This window comes from Malus sylvestris, chromosome 4, assembly GCF_916048215.2.
Source record: "Malus sylvestris chromosome 4, drMalSylv7.2, whole genome shotgun sequence".
Taxonomy (NCBI): domain Eukaryota; kingdom Viridiplantae; phylum Streptophyta; class Magnoliopsida; order Rosales; family Rosaceae; genus Malus; species Malus sylvestris.
Window position 1 is genome coordinate 10,490,858 of NC_062263.1, and position 15,317 is coordinate 10,506,174.

General features: G+C 36.5%; 2 protein-coding genes across 3 annotated transcripts; both read left to right on the forward strand.

The window, feature by feature from the left end:
* The first annotated feature begins 5,620 nt into the window (after positions 1–5,620).
* Positions 5,621–9,382, forward strand: LOC126619667 (probable protein S-acyltransferase 14). Its single transcript, XM_050288087.1, has 7 exons — positions 5,621–6,011; positions 6,950–7,169; positions 7,268–7,359; positions 7,495–7,618; positions 7,705–7,790; positions 7,869–7,934; positions 8,859–9,382. The coding sequence occupies exons 1-7, from the start codon at positions 5,823–5,825 to the stop codon at positions 8,985–8,987; spliced, it is 906 nt and encodes a 301-aa protein (XP_050144044.1). The 5' UTR covers positions 5,621–5,822; the 3' UTR covers positions 8,988–9,382.
* A 1,970-nt stretch (positions 9,383–11,352) lies between these two features.
* LOC126619666 (uncharacterized) lies at positions 11,353–14,311 on the forward strand. 2 transcript variants are annotated; one of them, XM_050288086.1, is made up of 8 exons: positions 11,353–11,573; positions 11,956–12,437; positions 12,540–12,709; positions 12,791–12,871; positions 12,993–13,068; positions 13,176–13,268; positions 13,573–13,634; positions 13,834–13,980. In XM_050288086.1, the coding sequence occupies exons 2-7, from the start codon at positions 11,975–11,977 to the stop codon at positions 13,605–13,607; spliced, it is 918 nt and encodes a 305-aa protein (XP_050144043.1). In that variant the 5' UTR covers positions 11,353–11,573; positions 11,956–11,974; the 3' UTR covers positions 13,608–13,634; positions 13,834–13,980. The 2 variants fall into 2 exon arrangements, with proteins under 2 accessions (XP_050144043.1, XP_050144042.1); XM_050288085.1 differs by lacking the exon at positions 13,573–13,634 and having other exon boundaries at positions 11,359–11,573; positions 13,834–14,311.
* Positions 14,312–15,317: the final 1,006 nt, after the last annotated feature.

Consider the following 15,317-nt stretch of genomic DNA (forward strand, 5'->3'; position numbering starts at 1 on the left):
ATACCAAATTTTCGGTTTGATAAAATTTATTACCATTACCATACCAAACTTTCGGTATACCGAAGTTCGGTATTGCCAAATGTTCGGTTGGCATGGTATGGCAATGGTAATTGCCACTTTATTTTGAGACAAAATCTGTTTTTGCTTTGTTCAACATTTCATATTTTGTGCCTCTGTAATAAGACAAAGATATATAAACCAAATGTATAGACGGAAGAAAATTCTCATAACAAGTGCCCAAATGAATTTTGGATTTCCACCTTCAAATGGATTTACAGCCACATGAAATGTTGATGAATTACTTGAAAATTATAAGCCTAAAACAAAGAATGGAAACATAAAGCAGTAATTTAAATTGTAGCCTAAATTCATCTATTATTCATCATTCATAATTCACACACACAATAATTCAAATTATGCATCAAAATGAAAATTAAGCTTACAATCCAAATAGAAGTTACAAACCAAAACAAATAGAAGTTAACAATCCAAATAGAAGTTAAAGTTTCAAACCAAAGGAAAATTGAAACTAAACTTCAAAAGGTAAAATTCATTGATCAATTCTTTAAGTTTCAGATGTCGAAGCTTTTGGAGGAGGCATTGAACTTGTAGAAGATTGAGTTTGTGTCAAGCCTATATTACAAACGAAGAAAACATATTAGTAGCAAGAAGAATTAAAGTTGAAAACCATTTAACAAACAAAGAAAATATATTATAATTTATAAATATGTGTTATATTATAATTATATATTATATAATTTATATAAATTATATATTATATTATATTTTCGGTACGGTATGGTAATACCGTGGTAATGGTATCCATTACCAATACCGTACCACGAACTTTCGGTACGGTACAATACCGTACCATTACCGTTGGCACAAAAAATTTGGCACAAAATCGGTATGGCACGGTTGGCAATTCGGTTGGTATGGCAATTTGGCAAAAAAATCCACCCCTAACTCGCTCTGTGTCGGGTCAAAGATAAGGAGAAGATAGACAGGCGTGAGGCATGGGGAATTGGGAATTGGAAATTGGGAGGTGAGAAAACTACACATCAAGTGATTGATCCAGTACTCAATCAATCGAAGTTATTTATGACCATGCATTTTGTAAGTTGGTCGCATTTAGTGCTATCTTAAATTCCCTCCTCTTCACCCAGCTACCCACATCGATTGGGCCTTTGATCTGGTCGTTCTTAGGTTAAAAAATTATTTTTAAATAAATGATGTCATATCATATTCATGTATTATTTCTTACCAAATGGATTAAATATAGCATTCTTAATAATTTATTAGTTTTTAATTTATACCTTAAATTTATTGGTTAGTTCAATTAAACTACCTATAGATGTTTTCAAATTAGCTTTGAATTTAAATAAATTATTACAACTGAGGAGTTAGACTCAAAAAAACGTGCTAAGATAAGGGCTATGTTTGGCCAATATGATGCCTTTTAGGCAAATAATAATCTGATATGCTCTATAAAATTGTATCACAGTCATTGATTAGAGACGAATTTTTAAACAATTCGGATCATTTTTTTGCTTTTATATCTTTATACCTTATCATTGGAGGCCGTTAAAACCTTACCGCCAATGTGAAGTAGTCACACAGATGAAAGAAAGAATGGCAGAGAGAGAGAGAGAGAGAGAGAGAGGTGGTGTGTGCATGTGAAGTTAATAAATGAGACAGCGTAGGGGCTGAGGAGTCATTGCCAAGTGGAGGAGATGGGAGTGGTCCATGCAGTCGTGCTCCATTTCTGCCTTAAAACTTAGCCGCTGACTCGTGTCATCTGTTCCCCATCAAGTATCACGCGCAGCTAACCCCCTACTCTCTCCCTCACAAATTAAATTATGTTTACTTGTCAGGAATTGGATCCAATCCGACGGAAAAATACACTTTTAACGAGTGTAGAATGAGATTAATGTAGTGCTAATAATAGTTCTTAAAAAATATTAAGTAAAGTCATTTAGTACTACGGTCTAGTTGTTTTCCTCTTCACTTGTAAGTGAGGAGAAATGTTTAGTTGTGACCGGAACATAAGTGGTACACCAAGTGTTTTAATATGAATGATGAGAAATTTTATTTTTTAAATTATTAAATTTTTAGCACACATATCCCATCATTTGCATAGTAACATGTGGTGTACCACTTCGTGTACCGATTACATTGAAAAATCTCTTTTAAGTGAGAGGTTTTATGTTCGATTCTCGCTAAAAGTAAATTTAAACCATAATATTGCTGACTCATTGTGAAGTTAAGCGCACCACCTCTACTTAACATAGATAATATTGTTTATTAAAAAAAAAACAATATACATCCTTTTTTTATTTTTTGGAAACTTACAATATACATCCTTTGACTAACAGTAAATATACAAAGGTCCCTTTCCATTTGGAAAAATATACATGCACTGTTGAATCCAACCAACGGTTACAACCATTTTTCATTCAAATTTAGTTACATATTATACTAATTAATATTATAATATATAATTTTTCAACAACTAAAACTTCCATCACGGGGTGTGCAATACTAATATATCTTTGTCAATGTAAACAACTCTGATGAGGTCCCGGTTGGCCGAATTTGGATCATGCTGGAGGACGTAAACACCATAAGTCCCGAGCTTTATGCTCGGATTTCGATCCATTGAATTGCATGAGTTTGGTTCCTACAACATTACTGCAATATAAGTTTAATAGATATGATTGACTATTTTAAGGAATCAAACTCACTACTATGTGGAATTTGCTTCTATTAAACTTTTAATTTACGGCTAACTAAGTGGGTTTGATTATAATTTATAAGAATCAAACTCAAAATTTCCCAATAATTGTGGAAAAATGTTATTCTTATGCAACACCAACAAAGCATTGAATTATTTATTCTCAATGCACTCCATTACAATTCAATACTAATTCATAATGTCTAGTCTATCCCAACAAGAAATGGATTGGTTTGGTTTGGTTTAATTACAAAAATCTAAACTGGACCAATTCAGATATAATTATACTTTTACTTTCATATGTCATCTCAGGTCTAAATCGAATTGAGCCTGCCCTTAATAAGATTGTAACAAAGTGAAGTTCAATTAATTTTTTGTTATCAAAAGAACTAGTAGGTTTGCTAATTAGAGCAGCTCACAGTTGGAGCAAGGCAAAGGCAAGGCCCAAAACTTGCCCTCCAACCTAGAATCCATCCGTGGTCCAAAAATGCAAGGGCAAGTGGTGGGCCAAGCAAAGCTTGCCCAAATGCTCGAGCATCTAAACTCTTGTCTTGCGCCAACAGGCATGCTGACGCCAACCACCTTTTTTTAATTTTTGATATCAGGTGTGTTTAACACATGTGCGAAAAACGGCGAGTGGTACAAGCTCTACACGGGTGAGCTTCGCTGCATTAGATAAACAGCGGAGCCAAACATCTCCATGACATGGCTTGCTGTGAACCTTTGGATTTTCAATGATCAGATGATTTGAAATTGGAAAATACCAAAACAAATATTTCTTTTTTGGGTAGTTTTATTAACACCCCACAATTTTATGAAGACACCCGCTTTTTTTGTCCAATTGAACTTCCTCTTTTACCCTTATTGGTTGGGAAAAAACAAAAGAAAAGAAAATGGCACCAACCAATCCCTTTGCCGGCAGCCAACCACCATATAGCACCACCCTTGAAATGATCTCAATATTTACAATTGGTATGTCAAATTAACTAATGCAATCCATTTATTGTGTTGAACTCTGTTTGCTGACTTGGGTTTTGGAATGTAAACAAGTTAATTGATTTGGAAGCATATTGTGGATTGGAGGCGTTTGATTGGTTGATGTTCGGTGATAGAAAATTTTATTGCTTGAAGTTTGACAAAGACTTTAAATTGGTTGCTTGGGTTTTGCTTAAAGTTTTGGCTTTTGTATGAATCGGGAACTTTGTAAAAAATTGAAGACGAGAGAGAGGCTAGAGAGGAGGTGACCGGAGTGGATTGACGACTCCGACGACAGAGGTAATCAGAGGTTGTTGTCCAGTTGGGGTGTTTGGCGCTCTTTCTTTCGTTGTTAGGAGGTGGGGAGGGTTCAGAAAAATCAGGGGTAAAATTGGAATTTTGTAGGAATTTTTTGAATGTGGGTGGTTTCGTAAATTTGTGGGGTGAAAATAAAACTACTCTTTCTTTTTTCAGACAAAAAATAAAAGGTTTATTGCAAATAGTTTTTGAAATTGACCCTCACTGTCAAGATAGTCATTGAAATTGAAAATCAATCAATGCAGCCCTTAAAAATAGGTGTCGCAAATCAATGTGATCATTTCGTCATAATTCTATTAAGTGCTGATGTAACACATAAATTGGCCCTATAGGTCATTTTTTTCTCACAAATGATCATTGAAATTGACCCACAACATCAAAATGGTCCCTGAAATTGATATGCGACATCAAAATGGTCCCTAAAATTGACTCGCGACATCAAAATGGCATCTGAAATTGAAAATTGATCAATGTAGTCCCGTAACTAAGTGTCTCAAATCAATGTAGTCATTTCGTCACAATTCTGTTAAAAATTCTGTTATGTGCTGATGTGACATATAAATGGGTCACCCAAGTCTAATTAAATTAAAAAAAATTACAAATAGGCTTAATAATTTAATAATTGATAAAAAAATTGTCAACCAAAAAATCCAGTCCTGCAATCACCTCTGATCCGAGTCCATATTTCTCTACCTCCTTCGCTCTCTATTCTCTAAACAAAATTTCAATACACTCATCTTTACACAATTCGACACTCTTCACCGAATTGAACCTAAATCGAGATCACTTTTGGTGACGGCTTGGCCTATTGTCAACGACTCACCGTTAACTAGGCGATCAACATCCTCACAACCTTAATCTTGAAAACTTGTTCGGCGCTTTCCTGGTGGTCTGGTGATGCAAAGAACGACGATATCTGCCTTGAGATAATGAGGTTATAACCGAGGTGCGTCTGTTGTTGGTTGAAAACTATTCCCACACCCCTCTCAGGCATTGACAAGCCTTGAGCATTTGAGAATTTATGGAATGATTTCTCTTTGGAGTAAATCCTACTATAAGAAAAAGAAATTTCATTGTGCAAAAAGGCATTTAGACAACCTTTTAAATTAATTATTAAACCCACATCAGCACATAACAATTTTTTTTTTACAGAATTGTGACATAATGATCATATTGATTTGTGACACCTATTTTCAAGGACTACATTAATTGATTTTCAATTTCAGGGATCATATTGATCGTGTTGATCAATTTTAGGGGCTATCTTAATAGTGTGAGTCAATTTTAAGGATCATTTGTGATAAAAACCTGTAAATCATATGAGACCTATTTATGTGCCACATTAATATTTAACAGAATTTTTAATAGAATTGTGTCTGAATGACCATATTGATGTGTGACACTTATTTTTGAAGATTACATTGATTGATTTTTAATTTTAAGGACCACTTTGATAGTGGTGGTCAATTTCAATGACTATTTGTAAAAAAAAATCTAAAATAAAATAATAAGTTTCTCAAAAAAAAAAAAAAAAAAAGAAAAAGAAAAAAAAAAGGAATTGGGAAAGAATGAAAAAAACTAACAGATGTCTCCAAATCACAGCGTGTTGAATTAGTCTCCCGACCATTTGAATCCCATCCTCAAATTTCAATCAAAATTCGTCAACTTTCCGTCGGATCCCAAATGGGGAAATGGAATTCCGATTCCCCAAAATCTTGATTTCAAATTCTTAGGGATTCCTGATTTTTCATGGTTTGATTCATCTTTGGAAAAAGGTCGATCAGGAGCAGCAACAATGGCGTGGAACGCGTTCAAGTTATGTACGGCTCTGCGCGCCCTCGGCTACGTGATGGTGCTGGTGGTTGTCGCCATAGTCGGGGTCACCTACTACGCCGTCGTTTTGGTCAATTATTTACCTAGCATCCTTAGCGGAGGCGTCAATTTCGTCATTGCCTTCCCTCTCTTGATCTTGTTCCATTTTCTGGTAATTCCCGTTTCCCCCTAAATTTTTATTTATTTTAATCAATTTTCATTCTCTAATTCAATTTAATTTACCTAGAAATTAAGAATATGCATAAATTCATATATGAATGTGTGATATGTACGAATTTGTGATAGTTTTTGTATATTAAGCTAGAAGGTTTTGCTTTATGTTTGGATTATTTGATAAAAAAACAGGACGACCCCAAGCCAACAGGGCTCCTCGCTTTGCAAGGGCCGGGAGAACGTCTATCGTAAGCAGTCTTATCCTTGCTTTGCAAAAATGTTGTTTCCATGAGGAACGACCTTTCTGTTGCGCCAACCTTTCTATTGGACTATTTGATAAGGGGAAAATTGGAGCAATGAAAACATGGTAAAATGCTTTGAAATTTGCTATTTATGTGTTGGAATCAAAGAGAAGCAATTGGGTAGTAAAGTTAGTGACTTGAGTTTTCTACTTTACAAGCTGGGAAAGTGACATATTTTGTGTTTGACGTTTCTCAGGGATTTTCTTAACTACTTCAGATTAAGGGAAACGTTATTGGTAGAGGATTGTACATTGCTCTGGTCATAGTAAAATGTTTACTTTAGAAATAAAGCTTTCAGTTGGGAAATGTTATTGTTCAACTGTAGTACAACTTATGGTCTTACCAATACCATGCATCGTGCATGTGCGGATTGAAGATTGCCTTTGTGCATATAGTGTTCTCATCCACATCAGTGTAGTAAATTTCTTTGGCCGCAAGGCCCGCAACAATTTAAATGTGACACATTTTACTTGGAAGTTGGAAAAAGGAAGTTTAATTTGAGGTTTTAAAGATTTAGTTCCTTTTTTGGTTTTTTGAATTTTCCTATTTTGAACGCTTAAATTGAGAATGGTGATAAATTCAACTTTGCAAATTGGAAAGTATTAAGTTTGGGAAAGTTAATTTGGTTATGTAGTTGGTGATGCTGTTGTGGAGCTACTTTAATGTTGTTCTGACGGATCCTGGGCGCGTTCCACCAAATTGGAGGCCTGCAATTGATGAGGAGACGGGTGATGAAGCCCCATTGGTGGGATCAGACCAATCCACCATGGTCAGTGATCCAGCAAATCAAAAAATACGGTTTTGTCGGAAGTGCAACCACTATAAACCACCTCGTTGCCATCATTGTTCTGTTTGTGAGTACTTTTATTCCAGTTGCCTCTTTTGAAAACGTATATCTGGTGTTGGACAAAGAATGAAAGGTTCATTCTTTCCATTTATGTGTTTGTTTTAGGTGGGAGGTGTATATTGAAAATGGACCATCATTGTGTTTGGGTGGTCAACTGTGTTGGTGCACTGAATTACAAGTACTTCCTTCTCTTCTTGGTATGTTACCGCACTACGTTTGTTTAAATCTCTTGAGAGGCACAATTTACCGACTGGCAAGATAAGCAGTAACTACTTGAATTAAATGAGATATTATTTGATGTATGACTTTGTATCTTTATTACTTTATTGCAGTTTTACACATTTCTTGAGACAACTCTTGTCACCTTATCATTATTCAAGTATTTTATGGCATTTTTTACTGAAGAGGAGATACCGGGAACATTGGGCACTGTTGCAGCTAGTTTTATCACATTTGGTAAGTTTTTAGATGATCAATTTTCTGAATTATTTTTCAATTTGACATCATCCGTATTTTCTCATATTTGCGATTTCCATTTTCAGTTTTGAACTTCGCATTTGCTTTGAGTGTTTTTGGCTTTATGATCATGCACCTATCATTGGTGGCGTCCAATACCACCACTATTGAGGTGATGGCTTTTATTATACTGAATATGATTCTATGGCTTATTCTAGTATTTCTTATATGAGATTCTTGATTTCATCAGGCATACGAGAAGAAAGCCACTACTAAATGGCAGTATGACCTTGGTCGGAAGAAAAACTTTGAACAGGTTTGATTGTTTGTTCTGTATACTTTGTTTTTTTGTTTTTTGTTTTTGTTTTTTGTTTTTGTGGTCGCTGATTGTTTGTTCTGAATACTTTGTTTTTTTGTTTTTTGTTTTTTTTGTTTTAGTTTTTTGTTTTTGTGGTCGCTGTGTGTGTGTTTAATTTATATTCTAACCAATACTATAAATTCTCTGTCTTTTATGTAAGACTCTTCTAATTAATGTCAAACCATTAATCTTTGATCAGCTGTAACGTCTTATGTGACTGAGAGTGAGATACACCGCCTTATAACATATATTACCTTATTACTGACTTGCAACTTGGTGCGATGGCAAGTGCCTTCGCCCATGAGCGGTAGGTCTTGGGTTCAAGACTTGGGAGCAGCCTCTCCATAAATGGGGGTAAGGCTAGCCGACATTCACCTCTCCCAAACCCTGCGTAAAGCGGGAGCCTTGTGCACTGGGTACGACCTTTACTGACTTGCAACTCCATATGTTCCTTCTGTAATCAGTTCCAGCGCACACTCACTTGCACATTTTATTAAAAGCAACAGCATTTGCGGGAAAACTAACCAAACTTGTACAGCATTTTGGTAATGCAATATCCGAATCCGGCTTACGTCCATGAGGATGGCCTCCCCCAACCCCTTTTTGTAGGTGTTATTCTATGATCCTCAACAAAATGAAATTACCAGTTTGAAATTAGATCATTTTTGCAAATCCAACCCCCACAATTGACTTCAAAACCCCCACAGATGATCAGAACTGAAAGTTATACTTTGCCTGTAGAGGATAAACAGTGCTGATTTTTCCCCCAAGTTTGTGAAGAATATGTTAGAAAGTTGTACCAAAACCTAACTGAACTAGTTGTCTGATTTGCAGAAGTATACGCTGTTGCATGTAATGTTGAATTTACCATTATTTTGTTAGGTGTTTGGGACGGATATGTGGTACTGGTTCATCCCTGCATATTCGGAGGAGGATTTAAGACGGATACCAGCTCTCCAGGGTATTGATTATCCAACAAGGCCCGAGTTGAATGCACTTCAGCCATTATAAGTATTCATGGTAGCGAAAGGACAATGTTGCAGTTCTCTCCTCTTATGCACATGTATAGGGGAAGCAGAAATTTGTGTTTCTTTCGTACAAGGCTCTTTGCTCTTCAACACTGCATTGACCTGCATGCACAGGCAGCAGCTCAGATCATACTTTTGCTTGGGAGACATAATGGCTGGAAGTTAATTGAGGATTGGCTCAATTGGTGAATTTACGCGCATAGATTTTTGGTCGATACATTTTATATAGTGATGTAATGTGTGATTTCCACGAGGAATGTGAGCATTTTTCCGTACAACTTGTTCCGTTCCTAATGTCGTGTGCAGGCTTGTTGAATTGATCCTGTGAATTTCTCCACCTTGTACCAATTTCTCCTTAATCTCTTGGATTACAGAAAAGAGTAGCATCTAGATTGTCGTTTGAGTTGTGTATGAGATTTCGGATTTTACTGTTTCTTTATGTCTAATTGAAAAATGGCTCTGCTGTGGGGAATGGGAGAGAGAGAGAGAGAGAGAGAGGAGGAATGACTGAGTTAAACTTGCTTGTGCCACATAAGCCATTCTAACATTTATTTGACAGAATAGAAATAAGCATGATACTTCTTGAGAAGAAGAAAAAAAAAAAAAAAAAAAAAAAAAAGAGTTTTATAGGGGCAAAGTAAGAGCAAGTATAAATTTCGGACTGACTGACGTAGATAAGCCTATTATCAATAAAAAGGGCACTTATTATGCTCCATATTATCAATTTACCCATACATGCTCCCTGTCCAATGATTAGTTTGTATGGACATGTGACATTATTAAGGCCTGGTTTGGTACTGAGGTGATTCTGTAAAAAATTGGAAGCTGTTTTTGTGTTTGGTAAACATTTAGCTTCAGTTTTTTTTCACAGTTTTTGGGTGTAAAAAAGCCAAAAACAAGAAGCTGCAAAACCCATTTTTGAAAAACTGGTTTTTTTTCACATCTGTTTTACATAAAAATTTACCAAACACTATAATACTGATTTTTTTTTCAAAAGCACTTTTACAAAAAAGTTTACCAAACACTCTGCTACTTTATTTCACAGCTGCTTATTCTCACAGCACAGCAGAATTAGTTTTTTTTCAAAGCACAACAATACCAAACCAGCCCTAAATCTATCAAATACCGAAGGAAACTATGGCGCCTCAAAGCACTTTTTAGCAAGGTATCCTCAAAGGTGGGAGAAGTTTTTAGTTGTAATTGGAACACGGATGGTATACCACGTGTTTTTATGCAAGTGGTGAAAAATTTTAGTTTTTAAGTTATTAACCTTTTAACACGCATAACCCACCATTTGTACATAGACATGTGGTGTACCACCTTATATGACGGTCACACTGAAAAATCTCTCCAAAGATGTGGTTATCATTTTGCCAAAAGTAAACCTACTTGCACAAATTTATAGAATTCATGCTTTTAGTTGAAAGAAAGTCATTGATTTATTTTTTTTGACTAATTGGATTATTAGTCCCCAGTGATAGGGTAATTGGAAGATAGTATCTGTGGTAAAAAAAACTATGATATAAGCCCTTATGGTGAAGTCTGTTAGGATTTATGCGCGAAATTAAAAATTTCGTAAACTTTCTGTTAATTGTTAATATGTGAGCCACACATATTAGGCTAACATGGAGTTCTCCATACACATATTAGGCTAAAACGGAATTCTTTGCTAATTGTTAGCACGGGCTGGCTCGTGTACTAATAATTAACATAAAGTTGACGGAATTTTTAATTTTAGGCATAAATATTCCTAACAGACTTTATCACAGGGCTTAAATCCTTTTTTTTTTTTTTTTTTTTTTAAGATTTTGGCCATATTTTAACTACCTTATTACGGAAACTATTAATCCAACTAAGCCTTTTTTTTTTAATAAAAAACACGATATTTTAATAAATAAACTATAAGCGTGCAGGACGTCTGCATATTAAGCAATAAACTCGGAAGAAAAAACTTCGGAACATTTAATCAAGACCCAAAGTCAAGTTCATACAACAAAATCTTGATATCATGGGTGATTAGGAGTGAAGTATTCTGTACAATCAACGGATATAATAAAAAGGAAAAAATCACTTAAGTATTCCTCCTTATTTATTAAGTTTTAAGTTTGATTCTCGTCAAAAGTGAAATTATTATTAACACATTATGAAATTAAACCTGATGTTTAACTTTTAGTGTATCGTTTGTTAAAAAGGAAATAAAAAGAAAATAAAAAAGAAAAAGGCAAAAGGAAATGTGAAAAAGAAAACAATGGGCCTGGGCCGCCTGGCCTAAAAGAACAAAAGAGAGAACTTTTTGGGCAGATCACGCCATGGCCTAGCGACACGTAACAATGGCGGCAACACTTGTACGGTGACGTTTGGTGACAATACTAGAACCTTCCAGCACATCGATTGAATTCTTTGCGTCTCTCTCTTCCGCCATTGGAGTCGGTTGAGCTAGCTTATCAAAACCCAATCAACACAGAGGCACCTGGAAACCCCTTTCATCGAAGCATTTGCTACTGAGCCGATTAGGGTTTTCTGCGGTTCCGATTCAATTTCCTCCGATTTCTACTTCCTTTCCGACGAGGTACTCATTTCTTAACTTTTTTTTTTATTGTAGAAAAGCAATTCACATGAAAAAATGAAAAATAAAAAATGATCATCCTCTATGATTTAATTGCGATCATTGCTTTGTTTGATGATTTGTGAATTAATACGTGATTTGGTGTAAATTGCGATCATTTTCTTGTTGAATTCTGACCCGATTTAGGGCTTTACTTTGCGATTTGTATAGGAAAGAAGTTTCTAGATTTAGGGTTCATGTTGCTAGTAGGGAAATGCTTATAGCTTGCTTTACAAAATTATCCGGATTAATCAAATGAATTTCAAATTTTGGTGACTCTGGATCGTGGAAAACACTTCATCCACTGCATGTGTTAAAGTTAGGGGTTGCCCATTTTTTTTGTCAGGGATTATAGTTGCTAGAAAATGCAGAGAGGCAGAGGTGGACCAGGTGGGAGGGGTCCTTTCTCCGACTTCAATGACCCGTTTTCCGGTTTTGGGGGCTTTGGGGGATTAGGGGGTCAGAGGAGTTTGATTTCTGACTTTTTTGGAGGAAGGGATCCTTTTGATGACCCGTTCTTCACTCGCCCATTTGGAGGTATGTCCCCGTTTGGAGGTATGTCTCCATTTGGAGGTATGCCCCCATTTCGAGGGATGTTGGAGTCGAGTGTTTTTGGTCCAAGTGGTGCCAATTTTCCGGATATGCAGCCAAATGGGTTTATTGAGCATCAGGCTCCAGAGCCCAAGAGATCACGGGGCCCTATCATTGAGGAGATAAACTCTGATAATGAAGACGAAGATGCTGACAATGAGAAAAAGGAAAATCCTCGAAAGCGCAGTGGACCGAGCAATGAACCATATGTTGAGGATCCTGATGATGAAGTTGAAGGTAGATTGTTTTATTTAGTTTATTGCTATTGGACCTTGGTAATTGTTGAATGTCTTTTTTGAGTCCAAAATATTTAGGGCTACTTTTTCCCCTTTGGTGCAGAGAGGAGCAGCAAGCAATTGCAGCATAGGGACAACTACAGCCGGTCTAATTCTATGCAAGCGCAGCCTCAAGCTCACAGCTACACGTTTCAGAGCTCCACCGTCACTTATGGTGGTGCCAATGGCGCATATTATACATCCTCCAAGACAAGGAGGATGGGGAGTGATGGGGTAAGTAGTTGTGAAAGATTCATGGTGTTCCTTTTTTACCCTCGTAGTTCTTTTTCTCATTTCCACTTTTTGTGTGGGTAGCTGGCTTTTGAAGAAAGCAAGGAAGCTGATAGTACTTCTAGGCAAGCAACTCACAGGGTATCAAGAGGGCTCCACAATAAGGTGTTTTATGATGACATGTGGATACTTATGCTGATGTCTCTTTTGCCTTTTGGATTCAAATCTTTGGTCATCAATTTCATGACATCCAGTAGGACACTTACAGTGAGGATTCTTCTTTTAGGGCCATTCAGTTTCGAGGAAGCTCAAAACGGATGGTAAGGTGGATACAATGCAGACCTTGCACAATCTTAATGAAGGTATGTGGACCTTCTACACGATGCCATGTTTGTGCAACAAGGTTCTTAAGAAATTGTCTTAGTATATAGAGAGACTAACTTGGAGTATCTGATTGGTTCAATACTAGATGAGCTTTCCGGGTTTGAAGAAGCATGGAAAGGAACTGCTAAGAAACATTTGCCTGGATTGGCTGATAAATTTGGTGGATATGAAAATATAGGTGAGTTTATATTGTTTACTAATCTGAAATCATGCATTCAGCAATGGTCAAATATCATTTTTGCATTTTGATGTTGACCAAATGTTCTGCGTACAAAACTGGGCAACATATTTGGCTTATGAGTACTTGCTGATTTCTACTGCTTTACTTGATTAAACTGTTTGTTTACTGAATATACCACTAAGTGGGTGAGAAAGAATTCCTGGATGAATTCCTCTAAGGTTCTTACAGCTTTCTAGTGCCTGTTTGTATATTATTTTCTGTCCCTTTTCAAGAGGTTATGAGAGGTGCTTTGTCTTGTTAGTTTGCGTTGGCAACCTGGAATATATTCAGGGATAACGAGTTGTAATTGTGCAAGTGCTACAGGTGCATACTATACCATGAACCTATTTGCATATGTTGCTCGTCTGTTCCCTTTTTATGAGGGGAGCTATTTTAGGATTTAGTTGAATGGAGGCCAACGTTAAAAATGAAAAATTATGAACTCTTATTATTGTCACGAACCAACTGGGCCCCGACATGTTTTTTTCATTTTAACCCGTAGCGGTTTTTTGTTCGTTTCTAGGAGCCGGCAGCAGCGGACATGGGCAGGCTAGTCGGGAAGGTTGGGCGCTTCCATCCAATGAGAATGTACAGAACCCCGGCAATATGATTGAAGATGCTAGAGACAAGGCGGGAGGATCTTCTCACTCAAACAAGTCTGGTAGTAGGATGAGAGCAGATGTAAAGGACAAGAGTGGCTATTCCCGTGGGAGAGGAAGAGCGTAGATTCGAGCTAGCACAGTGAGTGCCTAATATGCCATCGGTCCCATTGGACTCGTGCTTTACCGCATAATAGCGTAATGTTTTGTTGCATATTTTGTGGTCATGGCCGAAGAACATCGGGTGTTGGTAGCGTGCATATGTTTACGGTTTAGTTTTAATTGATGCTATGTGAGATGGATATGGTTATGTAGTCTTAATCGAGTCTTATCTGATGCCCATGAATCTTTGATTAAAGGGGTTCCGTAGTTCATTGATAATGGAGAATAAACATTCACGGAGTTCCTTCTTTTGGCAAATTAATTCTGTTCTTTGTTTCGATGTGTATTTTGATGGATGGCAAATTAATTAATTGGATGATATTTAGGTACTCACTAGTCTCTGAAATTTGACGGGTGTATCAATCAAAATGGTAAGTAAGACTACAAATAAGGAACAATTACATAAAATGAAATAATGGTGAGCGTAGTAGGCAGACGAACACGGATTTCCAATAGCCAGGGAAAAGCCTTTTTTAGGAGTCCAAGGGTGCTGTCCTTTATACCATCCCCAACCGAAAGGTAGTCAAAGTTTCATGTTTAGCCTTGTAGTTTTGTAAGAAATTATTTTTTAATGAACAGTGCTAGACCATATTTTATATCATCTTCAACCGAGAGGGCCAAATGTTCATAGGCTAAAACATAGCCCGTTTGACTAAAAACCTATCTCCAACCGAAGGGGGCTATTTTTTAGCCCCTTCAATAATTTATTATTTTATTGAATTAATACGGTTAATTAAATTAAACTATCATATTAAAATAAGGTTTTTAGACATATTTTGAGTGCTACTTGTCGCTAAATGAATAAGCCTCTGGATTTCTTATCTTTATATAATGAAAATGATGCAAAACATTGATGAAGAATTGAAATAAAATGAGGTAAGATAGTATGGAATGGTGAAAATGATGTGAGAAATGGTGCAGGAATGACTTAGGCATTTATAGGAAAAAAAATTTGTCTAAAAAAATTAATAAAATTTAAATCCAACAGTAACCTGACGTCAGCTAGTATGGGTTTAGGCTGGTGCAAACGGGTTGGCTGGCTGGCTCCTTTTGGCCAGCCCGTTGGCCTGGTGGATGAAATATGGCCCGGTAAGGCCCACAAGCCCAACCCTTAGTTAGAGACGGTTTTCGTGTCAAAACGAGCTATATTTTGGCCTATGGCCCTTTGGCCGGGTCAGTTGGAGATGGCCTTCCTGCCCAATTCATACATCCAAATTATAAGATTATATTTTGAGAGAGACCAATC